This window comes from Coregonus lavaretus, assembly GCF_964263955.1.
Source record: "Coregonus lavaretus genome assembly, chromosome: 10".
NCBI lineage: Eukaryota > Metazoa > Chordata > Actinopteri > Salmoniformes > Salmonidae > Coregonus > Coregonus lavaretus.
This window is the reverse complement of record NC_139997.1, coordinates 25,858,895-25,885,274: the sequence shown is the minus strand read 5'-3', so window position 1 is coordinate 25,885,274 and position 26,380 is coordinate 25,858,895. Positions and strand designations below refer to the sequence as shown.

Sequence of the window (26,380 nt, the reverse complement as noted above, 5' to 3'; positions counted from 1 at the left end):
CGTTAATCTACTTAAGACATAGGCTTGAATCTAGGTTATTCCTTTAATTTTCGAGAAAATTAATAACTAAAGAAGAATTGTTCACTTCTCTCATTGACTTCTCAAACCCCAAACCCCGGGCTGGTCTGTTTCAGTCTGTTTCGAAAGCGTTCCCGGAAGTCTCGCGATGATGCGCCTCTGGGTTTAGAAACTGTGCCACTCGTCTGCACTGACTGCGAGCATGCGTAATGACGATTTGTAGTGGGAAGAGCCATTCTGTCAACAACAGGGAAGCAACGGTCAGGTCGAATCTGAGCTCTGTGCAGAGGAGAGGCCATACCATATGGGCTCAAAAACGGCTATCCAAATGTAAAGAAAATGCTAATAACGTTGTGCTACGTCTACCTTTGGGTGCGCTTTCAAAAGTGCTACACAGTAGTTATTCGGAGCACCCTGCACAGATTGTGCGGGGGGAGCAAAACCAGGGCCAGTAACGTTAGCTTCACATTCTGTGCCTTGAATCCACTCGGGAAGCCTCGACTTCAGAAAGGACAACCAACCTGCCAGCAAAGTGTCAATAAGCAGCTCAGTCCACCTCTGCCTGAGGAGGACGTTTTTCTCAAGTTGGGCGACAAGGCTATTTACATAACCGAACCTCAGGTGACACGTTTGTTTGATATAGCTAGCTAGTTATGTTAGCTAGCTTAGCTAGCATCCGAGGCCTTCACTTGTCAAAAACATAAGCTGAATGGGCAAGCCCAGCTTGCCAGCTAAATGACAGGCGTGACGGTACGCAGTCTGCTGCTCTGTTACATTCAGAGCCCGACCATGTGAAATAGGCCTCCTCCATTATTAGCTATCAGTTTTTGCATGCTCTATGATTGAGGTAAATAGCTAACCCGTCAAAATCCAGTCAATTCTGGCGTGAACTTGTCAGATCTTTTTGGTGCACATTAACTTACATTATATGTCAGTCAGTCTACATAGTTTCATAGATGTCATAGTCTTACTAATGTCTAATGATCATACTAACTTTCTAAAACATGCTTTAATATCTATCTATACCATCAGTGTCCATACTGTAGATCAGTGTATATGTTGTCTGTATTATTGTTCCTAGGCATGTGATGACCTCAGCAAGTGGACTCTTTTGTGGGGGTCCTCTCTGAGTTGTGGCCCGCGGATAGAGAACATTTCTTTCATCATAGAGGCTACGTCAGGACAAAGAGTGGGCAGCCAGGCTCATCATCACACTACAGAAAAGAAAAAAGTATGGATCACAAGTATATTTATCGAGACGCAAAGAAAATGTCCGTTTTTGTAGACTGTCAATCATATATGTGACAAAACGTACACTGAACAAAAATATATATCTAACATGCAACAATTGAAAGGGTGGGGAGAGGTCATAGATACCTTTTAAAAAAGGTAGGGGCGTGGATCAGAAAACCAGTCAGTATCTGGTGTGACCACCATTTGCCTCATGCAGTGTGAACAGGCTGTTGATTGTGGCCTGTGGAATGTTGTCCCACTCCTCTTCAACGGCTGTGCGAAGTTGCTGGATGTTGGCGGGAACTGGAACACACTCGTACACGTCGATCCAGAGCATCCCAGACATGCTCAATGGGTGACATGTCTGGTGAGTATACAGGCCATGGAAGAACTGAGACATTTTCAGCTTCCAGGAATTGTGTACATATCTTTGCGACATGGGGCCGTGCATGATCATGCTGAAACATGAGGTGATGGTGGCGGATGAATGGCACGACAATGGGCCTCAGGATCTCATCATGGTATCTCTGTGCATTCAAATTGCCATCAATAAAATGAAATGGGGCACTCTGTTCACAACATTGACATCAGCAAAGCGCTCGCCCACAAGACTCCATACACGCTATCTGCCATCTGCCCGGTACAGTTGAAACTGTGATTCATCCGTGAAGAGCACACTTCTGTGCCAGTGGCCATAGAAGGTGAGCATTTGCCCACTGAAGTCGGTTACGACGCCGAACTACAGTCAGGTCAAGACCCTGGTGAGGATGACCAGCACGCAGATGAGCTTCCCTGAGACGGTTTCTGACAGTTTGTGCAGAAATTCTTCGGTTGTGCAAACCCACAATTTCATCAGCTGTCCGGGTGCCTGGTCTCGGACGATCCCGCAGGTGAAGAAGCCGGATGTGGAGGTCCTGGGCTGCCGTGGTTACACGTGGTCTGCGGTTGTGAGGCCGGTTGGACATATTGCCAAATTCTCTAAAATGACGTTGGAGGTGGCTTATGGTAGAGAAATTAACATTAAAATCTCTGGCAACAGCTCTGTTGGACATACCTGCAGTCAGCAAGCCAATTGCATGCTCACTCAATACTTGAGACATCTGTGGCATTGTGTAACAAAACTGCACATTTTAGTGTCCCTTTTGTCCCCAGCACAAGGTGCACCTGTGTAATGACCATGCTGTTTAATCAGCTTCTTGATATGCCACACCTGTCAGGTGGATGGATTATCTTGGCAAAGGAGAAATGCTCACTAACAGGGATGTAAACAAATTTGTGCACAACATTTGAGAGAAATAAGCTTATGGAACATTTCCTGGATCTTTTATTTCAGCTCATGAAACATGGGACCAACACTTTACATGTTGCATTTATATTTTTGTTCAGTATAGCCAGTGAGGAATGTGCAGTCTAATGTGCTGCTGCTCATTTCATAGCAAAGTTTGCAAATAATAGATACAAATGATATACTTACTGATGATATACTTCTGCCGGGTAAGCCTACTTTGCAGTTAACATTTAATTGAGAAAGTTTTGAGGAAAGTATTTCTGTCAACCCACAAGACGTTATCACATCAACTGGCTACACACAGTGATAGACAAACGCGCCCACCAAACAGACAGACGGCAATATTGCTGGAAATTAATTGGCAGATATTGTGTTAGGTTTGGCTTTTTAAGCCAATGGTGCTTAACCAGGGGTGGGATAATGTCAATGATGCGTTGATTAGATAGTAGCTGGGAGCTTGCTGTGTCTGATACTTGTGAGATTTGTTTGTGACAGTTTGCGGTTGAATTGTTTGGCGAGCTACTCATAGGTGGGCTGTGAGCTACTGGTAGCTTACGATCGACCTGTTGGAGACCCCTGCTCTAGTCACTGTTGCCTAGGGTCGGGTTTTCGAGACTATGCTTGTATGCCTATGCCTTTTAGAGTTCGGGGGGAATGCTCTCTTTTGCTGACTGAACAGAGAATTGGAACCTTAGACAAGTCACTTTCTTTCCTTCTGAGTGTTTACCTCCTCTCCATTGTTCCTCACGTCTGGGTGGGACTGCACTGGACAGTGAAACCCCACTCTGTTCAATTGGGCTATTTTTCTTCAAAAGGCTCAAGGAAAGAGGAAGCCTCTGGCCTCTTGGAAGTCATGCTTTAAAAAGCAGGTCTTTAATATGGCAGACAGAGGATCAACTGACACTTGAGATGCCATGTTAAGATCCTGGAGCCAAAATGTTTTGGTTGGAGAGGAAGTAGGGATCCTTTATTCCCCTTCAGCCATTTAAAGGTCCCTTTAAACACAAAGTGTTATTTTACTCAGGCAGCAGTAGTTTCTCAAAAGTGGTTAAGCAGTGCATTATCTATGTTCTGTTGGTTGTTGAACTAATCCCAATCCCAACTAATCTAGAAAACAGTCTGATATGATCCTCTTTTCCTTCCACTGTCCACTAACGGTTAAATCCTGCTGACCTGTGTAATATGCTGTGTTGTCTAGGTGCTGAAGTGGTCAGACTACTGTCTCCCTCTGGCCTGTAGCCCAGTGCAGCCGTTCAGGGCCGTGGCTCAGGCCAGCGTTGACAACTTCAGCCGCCTTGGGGTGGCGTTTATGGAAGATCGCCTTCAGCTGGACAATGGACTAGTGCCTTCAAAGATAGTCTGTGAGTGTCCTGACTGCTTAAATGTCAATGGTTTCTCATCTCATGGAGTGTGTATCCAGTTTTATACCTATCCTCAACTTTATTGTAAATTTAGGATTTTAAATATTTAAAGGCTATTTCTGAAGAGGCCATTTTTTTCAGTAACTGCAGATACGTTTCAGTTGTTGGCCAATGCCATCTCAGTGCTTCATTTAGCTAGGCTATATCCAAAAACATTATCCAAATCTATTGTGAAATTTTTTCACATTGCTTAAAACGGAGAGAGGGACACATTTTGCAATTCAAATATTGCCCTTTGTACTCATTTCCCTAGCTGTCCTGCTCCGAGAATCTGCATTCAAAGAACTTTTGGAGAAGGGAAAGTCGGAAAAGCACATCACTTCCCTCTCCCTCAAAAAACAGACTGAGATCATCCTCTCTGAGCCTTCTCCCTGCGAGTGGGAGGTACTCTCAGTGAGAGGCGACCCCAAGCTAACACAACACAGGAAGGGCAGCCTGCTCCTACCGCCGGAGATCCAGAGGGCTTTAGGGGAGAGACGAGGCTCAGAGCCCCTACGAGGAGCCAGCCCTGGGGTGGACAGCGGGGACATCTCCCTGGGCATCAACCACCAGCACATGGAGGGCCACGGCCACCACCTCCACCTGTCCAGCTGCCACGAGTGCCAGGAGCTGGAGAACAGTACCATCCTCTCCGTCAAGTACGCCTCGGTCGACAACATCCCTGACCTTCCCGACGACTACGCCACGTGCACGGACAGCGGGGACGAGACTCTGGACGAGTTCGAGGAGGATGAGGCAGAGAGCTTTGTTGGTCAAAGCCGGCGGGTCAACGTTACCGGGAAGCCCCCCAACGTGCTGGTGTTCACGGGCGGCTGCCTGGAGAGGTTCCAGAGGGTGCATTCGCTGCTGGGCGAGTGCATCGACATGGACAGCTACACGGTGTACCCCCTGAGGCCCCAGCAGGCCCTCAGTGAACCCTGGCTGGGGAGTGCTGCCCTGCTAGTGCTGGCCTCAGACGAACCCCTTACCCCCCAGCTCCAGGCCCGTTTCCTCGCATACCTGGAGCAGGGTGGCAGGATCCTGGGACTCTCCTCCACCCTCTGCCCCACGGGGCTGGCCCTGGTGCCCAGGAAGAGTAGGAGGAGCCAGATCTGCAGGCTGAGCTTCACCAAGGCTGATACCACAGAGCTGGATCTGAGCGTGCTGGCCAGCGGGAGTGTGTTTGTTAGGGAGCCCCAGAGTGGTGGTGGTGGTGACCCTGGAGAGACGGAATTCTGGGGGGAGCTGAAGTGGGACGGGGATGGTGGGGACAAGGACATGGTCATCGTCAGGGTGACGCGTGGAGAGGACGGAGGGGAGGCCGTGCTGTGTCAGGTTAAGGGTTGCACACGACTGTCTCTCAGTCATATGTCCTTTCACATGTAAAGCACTAGATTTGTATGTAAAATGAAGCGCTCTATAAATGGAAAGTATTCATGTTCATGTTAACTAACTTATTTAGCAACTAATATGCAGTAGTCATTCATGTTGATATGTGCATTTTACAAACAGTTGACTTTTCAGCTGACCTTTGCCCTCTCACCACTGACCTCAGGTGCACCTGGAGACGGCTCCCAACTCTGAGGATATTGTGTCGTCTCAGGGTTTTGACGAGCTGAAGATGAGCAATGCGCGGCGCTACGAGGTCCTGACAGAGATCTTCACCTCCCTGGGCTTGAGCTGTGAGTTGAGTCAGGCCACGCCCGCCAGCCCTGTCTACCTCCTCGCCACCTCTGAGGTACGTACCTCCTCCTCTGCTACCTTTCCGTTAAAGCTAAGGCCTCTCCCAGCCAAGGCCGTGTTCAGTAGGCACAAGGTTTTTGGAATGTTCAGATATCTATTCAGAAATCTATTGTGTAGAACAGACATGCTTCTGACATATAGAGTAAGGAGTCATGACTGCTCTATTAATGGTATTTCTGTCTGCATCAGTAATTGTGTTGCATATAGTGTATGCACCCAACTAAACGTGACCTAGGCTTCCCCACCCTATAGTTGATCAGCCACAAATTATATATTTCTACATTGGCCTGTGGTGTCAAAATGGCTGGCTGGCCTGCCCCACAATATCCAGACAACTGGGTATGGAAACCCTCAACTCTCTTGTCTGTTAGAGTTCTCACATTACTCCCATCCTCAAGTTGGATAAAAAAATCTCCTACTGCTTTAACAATGTTAGCTCATCACAGTCTCTCAACTAGATATGCCATGAGGCTGACTGCTGATCAAAGGTCTGTTCTAGCTCTACTGTTTGTGTTCTTGTGGAGCCCTGCCCTCACTTATTTTGACTGCCTCTCTGGACACATAAACCTGCTCTAAGCCAGTTGCATATATTGGACAAGCATTTACATGTATTAAGAATCAAAATGGTTTCCACATGTTCAGACCTGTCTGGGGCGGGTCTGGACTAGGGCTGCCAAAATAAACATTTACCCAGGCAATTATGGTCTGGGGTGTGTGTGTGTGTTGGTCTGGGTCTGTGTGGCTGGATGGATGGATTGTGTGTGGCCAGGAAAAGGCCTGACATGAATGTAAGAGGTAGCGCACAGTCACACACATACACACCTTATTGGTCAGTGCACAATGCAATTTCTCTATGTGAAATCAGTGAAGTAACAGTTCAAAATGTGCCACCAGTCTGTGTACACCCAGTCGCTGCCTGGCAGGCTGAGGATATTACTCCCAGTCAACTTGCTGCCTGGCAGGCTAAGGCTTCATTCCTCCATTGTGTTTGATGATGATGAGGCCCTTGACTCTTCGAAAAGGCCCGCCAGCAAAGTGCTGTGCTCTGCTGTGGTATGTGGGGAATTAGCTCTGGGAGTTAATCAGTGTTTGAGATGGATCACTGACCGTTTACTCGCCCACTTCAGAGGGATCTCAGAGGGCCCTGCCAGGCTCTCGCCACTGATTGGCCTAACGGGCCTCTGAGAGCAGGAAGTGAAACGCCTCAGGACCACACACCAAGAGGCCAGGGTTCCGGTTTAGAAGCAAGGTTTCAACTGCTCCTACAGTTTAGCTTTGGTACTGCAGTTTAATTGACGCCTGGCCAAGAAAAACAATTTCCATAGACAGCCACATAGAGAAGTCAGATTTGAAAATTCCTAATAAGACACTTTAGTCATCACCTTTGTGCACAAAACATCCATTTAATTATTCAAATAGTTGTTGCTGAGTCCGATTATTTATTTTATTTTCTCCATCACTCACAGCCTAAGATATTAACATTTTATATTAATCTGCTGTCTGCCATGTTTTTGGATGATGTGATGAAGTTGTCGCTGCTCGCACTACTCACTGTGCGCACTGAGTGCTAGTGCACGTGATGTTGGGCCGCGTAAACCGTATGCAACCCGGACATAGACAGTCCATGAATTGGCGTATGCGAACGTGAGTAGATTACGTTGAAAACTACGGTCGGACATCTTAGATGCAGTCTCCAGTTATTTATACCTCAGTGCCACAGACAGCCAGCTGTTTCTGGAGGCTTCAGCCTTAGCAGTTATGGGTAGTCTAGTTAAACCCACAAGGGCTATAGAGTCTAGAGTAGGGCTGTCAGATAGGCAGAAGTGCTGAAATGCAGCACTTGAATTGGGAAAGGATTGTGAAAATGTCATTATTTCAGCCAGGGTCTCAAGACTGCAGCCCAGGTGTTATGGTACTCTACTCTGTTGTACCCCATTACTTTGAAAGATACGTTTCTTGGCAGGGGGATACAAATGACAGCAGAAGTTTCCCTATGCACCTGTGGTGAAATAACTCTCCACTAGGTGGCAGACCATCTCTATTTTGTTCCTTATGAGTACTACATCCCCATCTCTCTGGTATTTCATAGTGTTTGTTATGATGATTCGTCTTAGCAAAGAGCAAATAATCAGTCAGTTTGATTAATGTTCTTGAGTATTCTTTATCAAAGTATACACTTACTGAAAAATAAATCAAAGAACGTAATACCCCAGTACAGTTGTACCTCCAAATAAAATTCACTTTGACCACGATTTGTGAACCCCAAAACGAATGCATTATCTCATAATGCCAAATAAAGACCACAGAATGTACCCTGGACAGGAGAGGTGTGTCACACACCCGTTGCCCTCCGCTTGGCAAATCACATCTGATGGGCCCACTTGAACGATTCTGTTAAGTTACTTATTTATCCATTCACTTGGCCCTAGTTGGCTTCCCTCTGACCGACAATGGAGAAGTGTTTCCAAAAAGGCCCAAAATCTAGTGTTATTATGACTGTTTGGTGTGTTTGGACTGGGCTGTGACTTCTTCACCCCACTGCCCCAGCAACTTTGTTAAAACAAACACCAGGATGATGAAAGCGAGGGCATGCAGGATTGCTTCCAGATTGTTCTTGGAAAATGGAAGGTGCTTTGAGGAGTTGGAGGGGAATAGATAGTGTACCACAGAAATAGAGTACTCTGTGCACCTTGTCTTGGCTAGAGCGGATGGACTGTGTGCATCTGGTAGTGCAACCTCTGGAATTTGTAGTGACCCTGGTGGTATCATTATTACCCAGGTTCCTTTGCTCTAGCCCGTCACATGGCATGGGCTTGCTCAGAGGAACTCTGCTCAGACAGATTCATCAAGGGAGCGTTTATTTCCTTTTTCCCCTCTACTGCTCACTTCTTCTCTCCCTCTCTCTCCTCACTCTCTCATCCCTCTCTGATTTCCCTGCTATGCTTTCTCTAATCTAACAAACCAATCATGCACCAAAAACATTTTTTTTCTTTGTCTTGAATATTACTTAGATGTTTTCAGTTCGTACTAGTCAGGTTATACTAGTGCTTTCAATCGAGAAACCCACTGAGCTCCCTCCTCCTTATCCCTGTAAGCCCAGAGATGTCAGACTTGTTAACAGTGGCCCAAGCAGTCTCCAGTGACTGCCCTCTCCTTTGTGATTGGCACAAAGCAGATAATTGAGGCATGCAGATCAGTGACTCTAATTGATTAACCATCACTGTATTCATTAAATATGGATTTGGGCTAATTAGGCCATCATCCCTGTCCCCTCTCGTTGCCAAGGGGGTGCTAATCACATACATTTGGGCAGCAGATGGTGCCTTGAGAGGTTGTTAAAAAAAAGACCTCATTTTAGGAGATGAAAGGAGCACCACGTATCCTCTTTACTAAACCGAATATCTCCTGTGGGTGTGGGGTGGCAGAATTTACTATTAATCCACTCCCCCCCTCAATGTGCATGTAGTGGAAAGGGGGAAAACAACACTTGATTCTAATTGGAGATTTCAAAATGTCAGTCAAACCTTAGCTGTACTATTAACACTAGCTGTAAATGGTCATTTGGATGGCCTTTTCTATTAGTAATGATTCAAAAAACATTTATTTCATCATCTGTGAAGTTTATTATGTAGGCCTATGAACTGTACAAGTAGGCCTAGTGTAGGGAAAACTGATAATATAACTTAAATTAAAAGAAATTAGTATAAAACACTTAACAGGGTTCTCACCAAAGAATGTGCCACTATGCCCGTACACTTTAAAATGAATTATAATGGACCTACTGTACATTCATGCAGTTTCTTGACTGTGGCCAGCTCGCTAATAGCCTAATCACCGAAATGAAAGCAGAATATAAAAAAATATATATATATAATATAGCGAAGAAATATAGCCAATTTTCAGTGTGGCCCTCCAGACCTCGTTGAAGACAGAATGCGTTTGACACCCCTGATTTAAAGCTGCAATCAGCAATTAAAACAATAACAAAGGGTTCTGCCCGCACCTGTTAACGTTAGAAAGCTGAGGGAAGGGGCTGGGGAAATGTAACCACTCTCAAATTCATAAACCGAGCTATGGAAGCAAGGACTGACCATCCATGATATCAAAATTATAGTTTTAACCATGTTTTGAGGCTATATAGTGTTTGTTTACATTTACTTTGTTTACCAACATTGGTGTAAAACAAGCTTATATTTTGGGTTCGTATCATATAACTCCAAAAATGGATGTAGCAACTGCAGATTGCCCCTTTAAGGCTCTAGATTGCAGGAAATGTCACTTACAGGTGTTCAAAAAATCTTGTGAGTCTCCGCCCGCCTTACTAATCAGCACCACCTTGTTAAAATATCCTTGGGAAAACCCTGACTTAACCATTGATTTGAAGACTCGAAACACAACACTAGTGACTTGACCTGAGCTCTGGGACTTAACTTGAGACGTGTCCATTATTACTTGGGACTTGACTCGAAGGTTAAGACTTGAGACTTGCTTAGGACATGCTAAATTGTGACTTAGTTAGTACCATCTCTGGTAGTTACTATAAAGAATGACGTTTTATTTTTCAGCCTGTGTGTGATAAGCTTAATCAAAGCAACATATTACTTTTAATTCAGACAATTCACTTTGCTGTTCTTGGCTGGGTGCAAATGATCTAGCATTGCGGCGATTGCAATGGAAACGTTCCCTGTCTGCGTAGCGTCCGTATACAGCATCATATTAGATGAGGATCATGTCAAATCCCAACATGTTTAGTGTTACGCATTGATCTAAAACACAGGAGAGATGTTTTCTGGTGGGAGTCATAAAGTGTGTGACCCTTTTGATGGATGAGAAGTGACTGGAACAGAATGTTTCACCACTCTGGGGACCAGCGCCTAATTAAGCCATGTAATTGATTATCCACAGCCGTTGATGATCTTATTTAAGACTGGACTTCAGCTCGGCTCTTTAACTCTATACTGTAAATATGATTGACCGTATTGTAAAAGTCATGTTGATCGTCATTGAAAAAGATGGCATCCTAGTTGTCCGTCGTTTTATACGTTTTCATGGAAGGATGGGAGCCATAGGATATGAAGATAAATATATTTCATTGAAATGAGAGAAGTGAATGGTAATGAAAACACAGAGGATTTATTCAGTCTCTCATCACACCGGCCTTGTGTTCCTCTGTCTCCAGGAGCGCAGGGCCAGCTTCCTCAAGTGGCTGTACACCCAGGTGGACAAGGAGGGGCTGCTCAAGTCCTCCAAGGCCTTCCTCAAAGTGATCCCCAGCGCGGAGCTCCAGGCTGGGCCACCCCTGCTGCCCAAAGGGACCCTGGCCTTGGTCACGGACCCCCCAGAGGCCCAGAGTTGGGAGCAGTTCAGCCTGCAGACCTACAGCCAGCACCTGGAGACCCGCACGCTGGGACGCACCCTGCTCTACGCTCAGGTCACCCCGACCACCATGGACCTACTAGAGGGGTAAGTTAACGTTACCTGCACCTGGCTCTGGGACAGGGAGGGAGGGGGGTAGTCGATAAGTAAGGGCCGAATCCTAACCTAAGAATTAGTTGAACTTGAAGTTTCACAGAACTCTCCATTGACATCAATGCATGATTTACGCAAAAGATCGAGTTGGCTGCTCTCATATTTCAAGTTAGCATCCGGGGCTTAGCAGGTGTGGGTGGTTGCAGGAGAAGATGTCCAGTTTACAAGTATTGTTAAATTAACATTGACACATACGATGACATACGCACTGTGATACCCTTGTCAGCATAGCGCCACGAGGTGATTCCGGGTTTAGTAGTGGTGTCTAAATGAAAGTGAAGTTGTCAGACACCAGCGCGGCGAGCACAGTGCCTGCACCATGACAGGGGATCATGAGAGTTATAGAGCGATAAAAATCGAGAGAAAGCAAATTCAATTGAGAGAGAGTGAGTGGTTGGTCCACCAACCATGCTGTGGGTTGTGGAGGCATTCCGCTGGGCTGGAACTAATTTAATGGCTGAGTGACCTCACTGCAGCAGAGGCAGGCTGCACCTAATAGAGGTCTTTGTCTACCTCCCCACATCTCACTGGGAACTTGCCAGTCAACAGGCGGATCCCAGGAACAGGTGGAAGCTATTAGAGCTGTCATAAAGTTTGAAAAATGGATTCTGGACCTGCGCTGAAGTGATTGGAACTGACAGTGTTGTCATTAAGGTTGTAAGGTAACGAAAGAGGGGGGAAAGACGAGGGCACGTGAAAAAAAACTGTTCTCCAGTTTTGATTTCGCTCCCTCTGATTTTTTGCGTTTTAATTTCCAGATGGTCCCGTTAGTCTTGATTAAGTTGGATTATTCTAGATGAAAGCCTCTTGTTGGATTCCTTTTCTTTGTTTTAGCCTATATTCCCTCAAGAACATGTAGTTCTGCCAAGCATAGTCATTATAGGATGACTATGGGGGATTGTCATTGTTTATCTGGACCGCTCTTGCTCCTATCAAAAGGGAGCACATGGGTAGTGTTCATTAGGCACCAAAAGGAAGAAAATGCTCCAAAACGCAGAGAAACAGGGAGTTATTATCCAATAAGAAAATCTTATTTTTGTTTTCCGTTGCAAAATGCTTTTCTACGCTGTGACCTAATGAACATGGCCCTGGTAATATCAATATAACCATCACTGACACCAACCATGTAGGCAACTGGCCGCCTATCCAGTATTGAGTGTGTTTTGGCATTCTGATATGGACTGGTGATGATAGGGAAACTACTGTAGGTATCAAGTATGTGTGACTCTCATTCATACTCAGTAGGTCTTTATTTAGTGAGTTTGCTGGCCTGTGTTCTTAGCTGTGGGGTCTGTTTTTGTGCAGGTGGTAGTGGAATACCGTATGAACGATCCACAGCAGTTTAGGAGCTCCTCAAGTATAGGTCCACCAGTACAGTGGATTTAATAAGTGTTTCCTTAATTATAAAGTGTTTATTTAATTCAAGAGGGACTATTTTCAATGCATGGAGAGAGAGTAAAGGACCCACAGGCCAAGAGTACAGTAAGTGCAAAACCAATAACTGTTATTCGTCCAAAGCGCAGATTCTTTTTTCTGTTATAAGCCAAAGTAAGACAGGAAATGAAAATAGGCTGAATAATTCATGGATATAATTGAACTGGCATAAAACAGCAATTAGCTTCACATTCCTATGTAAATACTTTTTTATGGTGGTGTAGTGGTTAGTGTTGGCAAGGAAATTTAAATTCAAATGAGTTGCCGCAGGCAAGAAATGTTCTGACCAATGTATTACTCAAGCAAAAAATATATATATTATTGAGTGTATTCAAATGTTTAGTTTTTTACCTTACGTATTGTTCAACAAAATGATGGCATTGTTGTATGCATATCTTTTAGCATGCAGTAAAAAGGCAAAAAAAAATGTTTCACACCTCTTCCTCATGAACTGAAGTTTATTTAATCATAGGCTATCCATGACCCTTTCAATAATATGTATAATTTCCAGGTAAACTGTACAATCCATTAGCCATTTTTTGTACATTCTTAATCAATATTTTAGTTCACAAATAAATGAGTTTAAAGCAGTGAGAAGCAAAATCCTGAGAATGTAATAACCTTATTAATATACGAAAGCTAATAATACATATATATATATATATATTATTAAAACGTATTCCCCAAATGCAGCTTTAATTATAGATTAATCAGTTTTTCAACTCAATGGTGGAGCATTTCTTTTATAAGTAATAGGCCATTGAGGGGGAGATTATTAAAAGGGGAATTGGTTGGGGGGTAAAGTGCCTAGCTCATCGGCTGGGGGAGCTGATGAAGACGGGGGATTGGTATAGGGAGTTGGGGGACTATATTGACGGCCAGGCAGGATCTGAGCTCAGGGGGGAGGCGGTGTGTTTGTCCAGAGTATTAGTGCTTTGTTTGGCCAGTAGCAGCTAATAATAGGCTGGCCCCAAGACAGATCACAAGGTCACAACCTAGCTGGAATATCAATGCCCTCAGCCAGGGCAGCTGGGTTGTGAGCAGGTTACACACCCCGCTGCTACACAATCACCAACCCCGCTGCTACACACTCACCAACCCCGCTGCTACACACTCACCAACCCCGCTGCTACACACTCACACTACACACACACTTTCTAACACTTCTCATACAGACTGATCAGAGATTAGATACCCATCACAGTCATCTTGTGTATTTTTTATTCAATTGCTACTCAATTCGCTACTAAGGGTGGGGGGGCGTTCTGCATCCAACAGACGTTTAAATTGGACTGTTTTGTGGAAGTGTTTATTTGTGAAGAAGTTGGGATAAGACCCCATGGTGTTCCTGAACACTGCTCCGCTGGGCCATAATGATGCTTTTCCTGCTCTGGTGAACCTGATCCCAGCGCCTGGAGCGCTACACTTCCTTTTGTCCGGCTTTCTCTCCTTCTGTCTATCTGAGCCCAGGCAGCAGGTCCGTCAAGAAAAACCCAAGGGCCCACTTTTCCTCTCCTCTCCTCTAACTTCTCCTTTTTCTTTCACTAAGCAAACATTGGGCCCGGTGAGAGGAACAAGTGATGGACGTAAAATGCAAACTGAATATTTCCTCAGAGTCCTCCTATAATGTAGTTTTATCGTTTATCATACTTCAGTTCTCAGTTAGTTTTGTGTTTGAGCGAGGAAAAGATTTCATCCTATTTCACCACCAACGACATACGCTTGACTTTAGGATTAAAGAAAATACTGACTTGAAAGATAACCACCAGCAGTGTAATTTAGCAGTGAAAACCCGTGCCATATTTGGTTTGAGTTGCAGGGACATAAACAGGACCCTGTTAAGCTAATGGGCGCATAACACTTTCCTCCTCTGGAAGTGGGAATAAGACAAACACGGTGAACAAGGGGCTCTTCTGGTTAAAGCAGCCCAGTTGTCGAGCCAAAGCCTCGGCAATCAGTGTTTGTTTTGACAGGGAATCCAAAATCCAAACTGACACTGTATGGAATTAGGGTCCTGTTTCCTGTGCAAAATATGAACCTTGTACGGGTAAAAAAACGAGAAGGAGAGAGAAAATGGACGCTCCATAACTGCAACAGCAGGTTTGTACATAAAAATCAAATTGGTGCAATTGACCTTGCATGCTCTACCTGCAATTATTTCAAATTGTAAGCAGATGTCTAAAGTCCTCATTTCATATTCTGGTGAACATCTGGCACGGCAGACTGGAGTTAAAGTTTACATCTCCAGCAAGTCGGCATACTAAGGAGCTGGAGTCTGCAGGTCAGGCTTAGAGGAGAGGGCCCTACAGGGCACAGGCCTCATAGAAGCGTTCAAGTGGAGCAGGAGAAAGAGAGAGCGGGAGCGAGAGACACACACTTGCACAAGTGGGAGAATGGAGAAACACAACCTCCGGCACACATGATCAACACACAGAGGAGTTAAAATTATGAACATATTTTGTCGTTGGAAATTCAATAATCATCATCAGGGTGGAGGAGAATAGGTGCTCAACACTTTATGTGATAAATGTTCTACCTATGTCATGAAAACACAAGCTCCAAGGAAAGACTGACATCCTGTCCAAGACATCGTTCTTTAAACAAAGACATCACAGCTCTAAAGAGAGAAATCAAGTGGCGTCCCTCCGTATGTTCTGATGACTAGTGTTTCTAACTAAACCTCTATTAGGGCCATTTAAAGGGTCCAGCAGAGTCAGGGAAAAGAGGGCGTCCCGCCCTCAGTAATGGACGACGCATCCCATTGATCACCTCCAAGGGTGCTATTTGAAAATGATAATTTGTGCAAACAGGATTACGTCAATTAATCACATTTACAGATTAGTTTTTCCTCTCTTATCGATCATCACCTTTATTTTGGCGGATGATCAGTGCAAACTTGCTTAGGCTAACCACAGCAAATCCAATTGTGGAAATGAGCATCGACAGCAGAAGTAATCTCTTAATTTGAGATATTTTGATCTAGGGAATCGGATAGGGATTGGATAGGAGAGTGTTTTTGTGATAAATGGCTTTCAGTAAAATGTCCCCAAATTAGAGATTTTAGGCCAATATCACTCTGCCTGATGAGTTATGATTGAATTGAAGTTTTATCAGAAAAGAAAATCCAGTCAAATCAATTAATTTTGCCATTGACAATTACTATAATGACTTGGAGGCAGTCATCCACGTCAGTGTGGGCAAAAACGGGTTGCTCTTTATTTTCCATCACCCCAACAGCCATTCCCTGTGACAGGCAGCATGCTGTTGAGAAACATCTTCATCTGGCCTGTTTAAGAACCAGCAGAGCAAAGCTTCACCCCTAGGCCTACTGAGGGCTAACCTTTGGGCTGAAAATCCTATTTTTGTCTGCTGGGTGTAATGTGTAAAGTGTACCTCCCCACACCATTCTCCCCCATACCCCCAAAAACAAGGTAAGCGACTGGGCCTTTACACTAATCCAGGACCGGGACACACACACACACACACACACACACACAAACACACACACCCTGTCTATGTGTCAGTCTAGGGTGGTGTGAGTTACCACTCCTCCCCACTTGTCCCTCTGATCCCTTGGCGCTGAGTAAGTGACCCCTCTGGCTCAGCTGCCCCCCCCCTCCCCCCCATGCCCTGAGAGCCCATCTCTGGTCCGGCCAGCCACACAAAGGCCTGGCCGGACTTAAAAGGGCCCTGCTCTTCTGCTGGGAGAGGTGCTCCCCTCTTTCATCCCCAGACGTGTTACTTTGTAATGCCTTTGTTCTGGGCCTGTTGTAATTATGAGCTGGACAATGGCCCCGGCCTGGTCAGTTAAGATGAAATGAATGCTGCTGCTGGATGGGTGGTGGAGTAGTAGAGGTTACTGCTGCTGCGGGTGTTGGCACTCAGTCTCTTCCTCCCTCTCTCTCTTCTCGCTCTCCTCTCTCTCGCTCCCTCTCGTTCTCTCTTCTCTCTCTCGCGCTCTTGCTCTTTAGCCTTGTTTCTGCCTCTCTCTTAATCTTAATCTAGCTCTACCTCTCCCTACTTGAAGGTATTGCTCATTCAGGTTTGGCAGAAGTGGACCTGTAACTGTTCCCTGTTTAAAGGTGACAGCATTGTTTTGCATCGAACAGGTTAAAGTGTACAGAGATAGAGGGGGAGAGCGAGAAATAACTAGAGAGAGATAGGGAGGGAAAATAATGTGTGTGTGGGTGCACAGCGCAGGTTAAGGAGGGAGTCCCTGCACTTGTGGCCACTGCTGTTCCCAATCAGGGCCATGCTGCTGATTTGAAGAGACCAACCGGGAGTAACACAGCTGTTTTCTGCTACTGACCTGTGCTCAGGGGGAAGCAGGCCATATCGTTAGGCCGCCGCCTGCAACCCAGATAGATTGGAGGGAGGCGTGCAATTCTTCTTGCTAAATTTTTGTATTTTTTACTTCACCTTTATTTAACCAGGTAAGCCAGTTGAGAACAAGTTCTCATTTACAACTGCGACCTGAATTTATTTCATATTTCGAATACAGTTTTTTGTCTGAGTCATATGTTTTCTGGCTCAAGGGGATGTTGCAATGTTATTGCAGCAGTACACTAACATGGGGAGTTTTATATTTACATTTTATAGTCCTACATCCTAAGTATTTTATATTCCTATATGCGGTGCATTCGGCAAGTATTCACAGCCCTTGACTTTTTCCATGTTTTGTTACGTTACAGCCTTATTCTTAAAATTGATTAAATTATATTTTTTACCTCATCAATCTACACACAATACCCCAAAACGACAAAGCAAAAACAGTACAAAAAATTATAATATGCTAATTTAAACTACCGTTCAAAAGTTTGGGGTCACTTAGAAATGTACTTGTTTTCGAAAGAAAAGCAATTTTTTTGTCAAATGATGTCAATTAGCTTATCAAAAGCTTCTAAAGCCATGACATCATTTTCTGGAATTTTCCAAGCTGTTTAAAGGCACAGTCAATTTAGTGTATTTAAACTTTTGACCCACTGGAATTGTGATTACAGTGAATTATAAGTGAAATAATCTGTCTGTAAACAATTGTTGGAAAAATTACTTGTGTCATGCACGAAGTAGATGTCCTAACCGACTTGCCAAAACTATAGTTTGTTAACAAGAAATTTGTGGAGTGGTTGAAAAACTAATTTTAATGTCTCCAACCTAAGTGTATGTAAACTTCCGACATCAACTGTATATATACAGCTCTGGAAAAAATTAAGAGACCACTGTACATTTTTCTTAAATCAGCATCTCTACATGTATGACAGCCATTCCATTCCAGTGTCTGTTGAATTCCAACACAGGCACACCTCATTCTACTAAATAGGTACTGATTAGGTGATCACATGAACCAAATCTTATTTAACGAGGAAAAGTATAAAAACCACTGCTGTGGTCATCACTATCCACTTGCAATAGGACCAGCTGGATGGCAAAAACAGTGCTAATAGTAACTCAAAAGTAATATTAATCAAAAAATAACTATTGACTATGCCAAAAGAGTTGAAAAGGAAAGTTTTGAGTGAGGAAAAGAAGGGTTCAGTTCTGGCTTTACTGGCAGAGGGATACAGTGAGCGTCATTGCTTCCATCCTTAACATTTCAAAGACGGCAGTTCATAAGAACAAGGTCAAGCAGCAGACATTGGGGACAACAAAGCTAGAGACCGGCAGAGGGCGAAAACGACTCTCTACTGACCGGGATGACCGCCAATTCATTCGAATATCACTCAACAACCGTAGGATGACATCAAGTGACCTACAAAAAGAATGGCAAACGGCAGCTGGGGTGAAGTGCACGGCAAGGACGGTTCGAAACAGGCTCCTAGGGGCAGGGCTGAAGTCATGCAAAGCTAGAAAAAAGCCCTTCATCAATGAGAAGCAAAGAAGAGCCAGGCTGAGGTTTGCAAAAGACCATAAGGATTGGACCGTAGAGAACTGGAGTAAGGTCATCTTCTGAGTCCAATTTTCAGCTTTGCCCTACACCTGGTCGTCTAATGGTTAGACGGAGACCTGGAGAGGCCTACAAGCCACAGCGTCTCGCACTCACTGTGAAATTTGGTGGAGGATCGGTGAGGATATGGGGATGCTTCAGCAAGGCTGGAATCGGGCAGATTTGCCTTTGTGAAGGACGCATGAATCAAGCCACGTACAAGGTTGTCCTGGAAGAAAACTTGCTTCCTTTTGCTCTGACATTGTTCCCCAACTCTGAGGATTGGTTTTTCCAGCAGGACAATCAAGGTGTGGATGGAGGACCACCAGATCAAGACCCTGTCATGGCCAGCCCAATCTCCAGACCTGAACCCCATTGAAAACTTCTGGAATGTGGAATCAAGAGGAAGATGGATGGTCACAAGCCATCAAACAAAGCCGAGCTGCTTGAATGTTTGCGCCAGGAGTGGCATAAAGTCACCCAACATCAATGTGAAAGACTGGTGGAGAGCATGCCAAGACGCATGAAAGCTGTGATTGAAAATCAGGGTTATTCCACCAAATATTGATTTCTGAACTCTTCCTAAGTTAAAACATTAGTATTGTGTTGTTTAAAAATGAACATGAACTTATTTTCTTTGCATTATTCGAGGTCTGACAACACTGCATATTTTTTGTTATTTTGACCAGTTGTCATTTTCTGCAAATAAATGCTCTAAATGACTATATTTCTATTTGGGAGAAATGTTGTCAGTAGTTTATAGAATTAAACAAAACATTTATTTTTACCCGAACACATACCTATAAATAGTAAAACCAGAGAAACTGATAATTTTGCAGTGGTCTCTTAATTTTTTCCGCAGCTGTATATATATATACTACCGGTCAAAAGTTTTAGCACTAATAAAAATCCACAAAGAAATGGACTGGCCATCTCAGTCCCCGGACTTGAACCCCATTGAAAACCTGGCTTGTTAAAATTACATGGAACGACCCTTAGTATAAAATAATATAAATTCCCCTTTTTTGTGGGGGGATACACTATAGCTCAGTATTTGTATTTATTTTATACAGTCTTTTGCTCATCTTTATCAAGAGTGCCATTAATTATGGACCTAACTATATATATTCTTATAATTTTTTTCTGTGTGGTTTACTTGGGGTCAGAGATTTTTGGAGTTGTTTTTTGGACACCCCCATAAAAATGATCTGAAGTATGTGTTGATTCCCTTCAGTATAGGCCATGGGGTTTGTCTCCCACTTCATTTTCTCTCCTCTGCTCTTGCTCTGTTCAGGGAGAGGGGAGTTTCCTTTAGGGTTGGTTGGTATCCAGATATTCATATCGTCATACCGTTTTTCTCTCATCCTGGGATTTACGGTATTACTGGCTTAGTACAGAAGGTGGGTGGCAAAAAATGGCAAAAAAAAGCCTTTGGGCGTCTATTACCAGAATGCTATCAAAATTAGCACAAGTAATAACGAATTTCCATGGAGGCTGCTCGCTGAATATGCTAAATGAATAGCAAAGACAGGCAATCCAGCTCACAAAGTTATACATACTGAAAGTCATTTTTGGTGAGTTTGGACATTTACAAGCGAGACATTCTATAAATGAACAAAGTTTTGATGCATGCTTGTCTGAAGGAAGAACAGTACTGGCTCTGGAGCACCATGTGTACACGGTGTGTCTGTGTGGAGTCTGGAGTCGCTAGGGCAACAAGCCTGCCTGCTCTGCTCGGAGAAGAGGGAGCAAGCGAGCAGACGGCCGAGAACGGAGAGAAAAAAACGCAAGGAAATCAAGATGGCAGTGGCAGCTGTATAGATTTCTTAAACATGGCAAAAACATAACACTATATGATGCCCTGTCTGCTTATTAATTTGGCCACTTACTTAGATAACTAACAAGTTCAACTTAGGGGTCGCATTAACGCAGAATTCAGCGTTTTTCACAACAACAAACAAATGCGTAAGAAATAACTTGATGCGTTTTGTAAACGCAGTCAATCAGCAGACTGTGTCGATACTTCTTGGTGTGAACTACTTTACGGTGTAAACTACTTTTCTCTGGTAAAATTCAAGATTAACTTTATGCAAAACATTTGGAAATGAAGCTGGCTACATTCTATGATAAACATTAGAAATATGATGGCCATGCATAGTTTTTGCAAAAGATACCTTTTTATTTTTCATTGTAAGCTCATTTACTTTCGTGGCTGCCATCCAAATAGCGTTGCACTTCTGTTGTCATCTGATGAAAATGAAGCTATTTGCTGCCGAATGTGTTGCACTAATGTATTTTCTGTGACGGAAACTATAGTTGCATGCCCATGATCACTCAATTGAAACAAAAAAACACTTGACTTTCAGTATAAAAAGCATTCTCCCATTGTGCTATTTACGAACAAACACGACTGGCTCAACTGTTTTGGGGAACTACGCTAAGCTTCATAATGTAAAGTAATGTGACCGGTGAAATGAAGAACGTGATCTGCTTTATTTCCTAACATATGCGCAAGTTGACTGCAGGTATTTACTTTAAAAGTAGCTACAAATATTAAAATGTATTAGAAACACTTCAAATAAATAGTTGACGTATTGATAAACCATCCTGTGTCTATTTCCAAATACCCCGGTATACCGCCCAAGCCTTGTTTCCTTGTCCATTTGTTTCACTTGCAGGTGAAAGCCCTGCCATTGTAGCCGTCTAATTGTTAATTGTGGGCCTTGTCTTTCCTTTTTTGTGGACGTTATTGAGATTTTTTTATAATGTGTTTGGGCTTTTCTCTGAGCCAGCGACGACCTCTGTGGCACTCCGTGGATGTGCTTTCAAAATTAGATTAACTTTCTAGAGGAATGCATTAGCCCCCCAAGCTTTACAGCCCTGGACTGGCTGAGATGGCCCTTCATTCAAGCTCGCGCACAGACATGCACTTGCTTCTACACACTCATACACACATGCACGCACACACACAAACACCCGTACCCCCCACCTCCTCCTTTATTGACAACCTCTCATTGAACGTATAAGAGCATTACCATGTTTAGGAGTGAGTTGTTTTGTGTGATCTGCGGCTGATCTCATATTTGCATTGTAGAAATGTATTTTAACGCTGCTTTGCATGCTAAGCTGGCCCAGGGAGAAGAGGGGGAACTGATTTTAGATGTGACAAAGCCCCTGAAAAATAGATATTTGGGGGGTGAAAACACCCTCTACCCAGAAACGACTCATTTTGGTTCCCAGCTTTGAGACAATGCAGCTTTTCTCTCTCCTCTGTGGCTGGGCTCTATACTGACTCTATAATGGAGACTGGAGTAGTCTGGGAGGAGGAGACAGACTGGAAGTGGCTCTCCCTTTCTTTCTCTCTCTCTCTCCCTATGGCACTCTCTCACTTTGACTCCTAATATTCTACCATTCAGTAGGCCTACTTTGACTACAATTCTGTTTTTTAGAAGCTGCTTTTGAGACATTGGACTAATAATGGAGCAAGGGATTGACTTGCACTTCTTTGACCCATTTATGCAAAGCATACAGTGCATTCAGAAAGTTTTCAGACCCCTTGACTTTTTCCACATTTTGTTACATTACAGCCTTATTCTAAAATGGATTAAATAAATACAAATCCTCATCAATCTACACACAATACCCCGTAATTACAAAGCAAAAACTGGTTTTTAGAATATTTTGCAAATATATAAAAAAGAACGTATTTACATAAGTATTCAGACCCTTTGCTAGGAGACTCGAAAGGTGCATCCTGTTTCCATTGATCATCCTTGATGTTTGTACAACTTCATTGGAATCCACCTGTGGTAAATTCAATTGATTGGACATGATTTGGAAAGGCACACACCTGTCTATATAAGGTCCCACAGTTGACGGTGCATGTCAGAACAAAAACCAAGCCATGAGATCGACGGAATTGTCAGTAGAGCTCCGAGACAGGATTCTGTCGAGGCACAGATCTGGGGAAGGGTACCAAAAAATGTCTGCAGCATTGAAGGTCCCCAAGAACACAGTGGCCTCCATCATTCTTAAATGGAAGAAGTTTGGAACCACCAAGACTCTTCCTAGAGCTGGCAGCTCGGCCAAACTGAGCAATCGGGGGAGAAGGGCCTTGGTCAGGGAGGTGACCAAGAACCCAATGGTCACTTTGACAGAGCTCCAGAGTTCCTCTGTGGAGATGGGAGAACCTTCCAGAAGGACAACCATCTCTGCAGCACTCCACCAATCAGGCCTTTATGGTGGAGTGGCCAGACGGAAGCCACTCCTCAGTAAAAGGCACATGACAGCCTGCTTGGAGTTAGCCAAAAGGCACCTAAAGGACACAAGATTCTCTGGTCTGAGGAAACCAAGATTGAACTCTTTGGCCTGAATGCTAAACGTCACGTCTGGAGGAAACCAGGCACCGCTCATCACCTGGCCAATACCATCCCTACGGCGAAGCATGGTGGTGGCAGCATCATACTGTGGGGATGTTTTTCAGCGGCAGGGACTGGGACAATAGTCAGGATCGAGGGAAAGATGAATGGAGCAAAGTACAGAGAGATCCTTGATGAAAACCTGCTCCAGAGCGCTCAGGACCTCAGACTGGGGCAAAGGTTCACCTTCCAACAGGACAACGACCCTAAGCACACAGCCAAGACAACGCAGGAGTGGCTTCGGGACAAGTCTCTGAATGTACTTGTGTCCCAGCCAGAGCCCGGACTTGAACCCGATCGAACATCTCTGGAGAGACCTGAAAATAGCTTGAGAGGATCTGCAGAGAAGAATGGGAGAAACTCCCCAAATACAGGTGTGCCAAGCTTGTAGCGTCATACCCAAGAAGACTCGAGGCTGTAATTGCGGCAAAGGTGCTTCAACAAAGTACTGAGTAAAGTGTCTGAATACTTAGGTAAATGTGATATTTCAGTTTTTTATTTTTAATAGATTTGAAAAAAAAAATGAAAAACCTGTTTTTGCTTTGTCATTATGGGGTATTGTGTGTAGATTGATGTTTTTTTTTTGTTTTTAATCAATTTTAGAATAAGGCTGTAACATAACAAAATGTGGGAAAAGTGAAGGGGTCTGAATACTTTCCGAATGCACTGTATGAATCAGTGGTCCATGATTTGGGGTGGAAATTGCCTATTGTGATGGTTGACTTTGAGTATTCATCAAAGTGTTTTCATGAAGTGCTTCAAACTTTCTACACTTTTACTGTAGTCGATCTAGTATGCGTAGGCTGTTTCCTATTTACAAGGCATCTTTTCACATTACCAGTAGAACATCTCTTCATTCACCCACTTCCCACTGCATCTCAATCCATTATCTTCCTCCTCGGCTGTAAACAACGTAAAAACACACGCTCACACACACAAATTGAAGCAAACATGCACACCCACACGCGACCCACACCCCCAGCTGTATCAGACACTGTATCAGACACTTAACAGTGGATAGCGCTACCCTGGCAGCCTGGTGAGGAGGTCAGCGCCAGTCTTCCTAGCCTTGTTAAGGCGCTGATGTTCTTATTAAAAGAGAATTTCTGGGGCTGAAGGACTCCAGAGAGCCAGCTGGGCCCCCTGTTCGCTTCACCTCGCGCCTTGATTGGCAAGGGGACGGCCGTCGTCACGGAACGGCACACACGGTTCTCTGGTGGTCCTGCCAAACAGCGCCAGTGCTCAATTAGGGCACCTGCATGGTGCTCCGAGCCTGGCCACCTCCTAACTGGCCTCAGCCGCAGGGAGGTCATGCTCCTGCTAACAGGGTTCACACACACAGCTCACACTGCAGCACACAAATACTGTGTGTGTGCGTGTCTGTGTGAGGGAAGATTTGGAAAAGCAGTGTGAGATTTACTATGATATGGCAGTATACAGGATTTCATGCCTTTTCTAAACTAAAACATGCATGAAAGCTATTTTCTTAACACAGGTTCATGGCCAAGCATTACTCAACATCATAATTGATTAACATAAATTGCATTTTATTAACATTTTATTCATCTTAGTTTGGTGAAGAAAGTACAGCAGAATACTCCATTAATATTCAAGTTATTTAAAACATGTTTTCCCCATGTCTAGAACTTTTTGAAGGCTTCAGTTTTTTGACCTCACAGGTTTTTTTTATTTTTGTTGGTTTTTCCTCGTTGAGCACGTGATGGCAGTTTCTTGGCTGTTGGGCAATTACACCACGTCCATTTTAATTACTTTCAGTTTGAGAGGACACATTCCTATGTCTGCAAATCAGCATTTGGTTATTTCTGGACATTTTCTCTCATTACTATTTTTGGCTTCCACCACTCTCTCCGCCATGCATCTCTCTGACATATTTGCAGGGATTTGCTGCTAACAATAGTAACTACCTCAAAAAGCACCACCATCTCAGATTGTTCTGAAATCGTTTCTGTAGTTAGAGACAGATAAGATTAGCATTCATTAAACATTCATTTGTTGAAATATACACTGAACCAAAATATAAACGCAACATGCAACAACTTCTAAAATTTTACTGAGTTACAGTTCATATAAGGAAATCAGTCAATTGACATTAATTAATTAATTAGGTCCTAATCTATGGATTTCACATGACTGGGATTACAGAAATGCATCTGTTGGTCACAAGTACCTTAAAAAAAAGGTAGGGGCGTGGATCAGAAAACCAGTCATTATCTGGTGTGACCACCATTTGACTCATGCAGCGCGACACATCTTATTCACGTAGAGTTGACCAGGCTGTTGATTGTGGAATGCTGTCCCACTCCTCTTCAATGGCTGTGCGAAGTTGCTGGATATTTGCTGGAACTGGAACACGCTGTCATACATGTCGATCCAGAGCATCCCAAACATGCTCAATGGGTGACATGTCTGGTGAGTATGCAGGCCATGGAAGAACTGGGACATTCTCAGCTTCCAGGAATTGTGTACAGGTCCTTGGTACATGGGGCCGTGCATTATCATGTTGAAACATGAGGTGATGGCGGCGGATGAATGGCACGACAATGGACCTCAAGATCTCGTCACGGTATGTCTGTGCATTCAAATTGCCATCAATAAAATGCAATTGTGTTCGTTGTCTGTAGCTTATGCCTGCCCATACCATAACCCCACCACCACTATGGGGCACTCTGTTCACAACGTTGACATCAGCAATCTGCTCGCCCACATGACACCATACACGCCATCTTCCCGGTACAGTTGAAACTGGGATTCATCCATGAAGAGCAAACTTCTCCAGCGTGCCAGTGGCCATCGAAGGTGAGCGTTTGCCCACTACGGGCCCCGTGTAGCTCAGTTGGTAGAGCATGGCGCTTGCAACGCCAGGGTTGTGGTTTCGATTCCCACGGGGGGCCAATATGAAGAAAATAATAATAATATGTATGTAAGTCGCTCTGGATAAGAGTCGGTTATTACGCCGAACTGTAGTCAGGTCAAGAACCTGGTGAGGACGAAAGCACGCAGTTTGTGCAGAAATTCTTCAGTTGTGCAAACCACCAGTTTTATCAGCTGTCCGGATGGCTGGTCTCAGACAATCCCGCAGGTGAAGAAGCTGGATGTGGAGGTCCTGGGCTGGCGTGGTTACACGTGGTCTGCAGTTGAGGCCGGTTGGACTTACTGCCAAATTTTCTAAAACTACGTTGGAGGCAGCAGCTTATGGTAGAGAAATTAATATGAAATTCTCTGGCAACAGCTCTGGTGGACATTCCTGCAGTCAGCATGTCAATTGCACGCTCCCTCAAAACTTGAGACAGCTGTGGCATTGTGTTGTGTGACAAAAACTGCACATTTTAGAGTGGCCTTTTTATTGTCCCCAGCACAATGTGCACCTGTGTAA

General features: G+C 44.2%; 1 protein-coding gene across 1 annotated transcript in view; it reads left to right on the top strand.

Moving 5' to 3' along the window:
• Positions 1 to 227: 227 nt before the first annotated feature.
• Positions 228 to 26,380, top strand: part of LOC311136568 (biotin--protein ligase-like) — a gene marked incomplete at its 5' end in the record, with an annotated part of 37,559 nt that continues 11,406 nt past the window's right edge. The window contains 7 exon segments of the mRNA XM_084170753.1: positions 228 to 308; positions 310 to 639; positions 1,100 to 1,249; positions 3,738 to 3,900; positions 4,214 to 5,274; positions 5,495 to 5,677; positions 10,862 to 11,145. Coding sequence (XP_084026879.1) covers positions 228 to 308; positions 310 to 639; positions 1,100 to 1,249; positions 3,738 to 3,900; positions 4,214 to 5,274; positions 5,495 to 5,677; positions 10,862 to 11,145 — 2,252 coding nt within the window.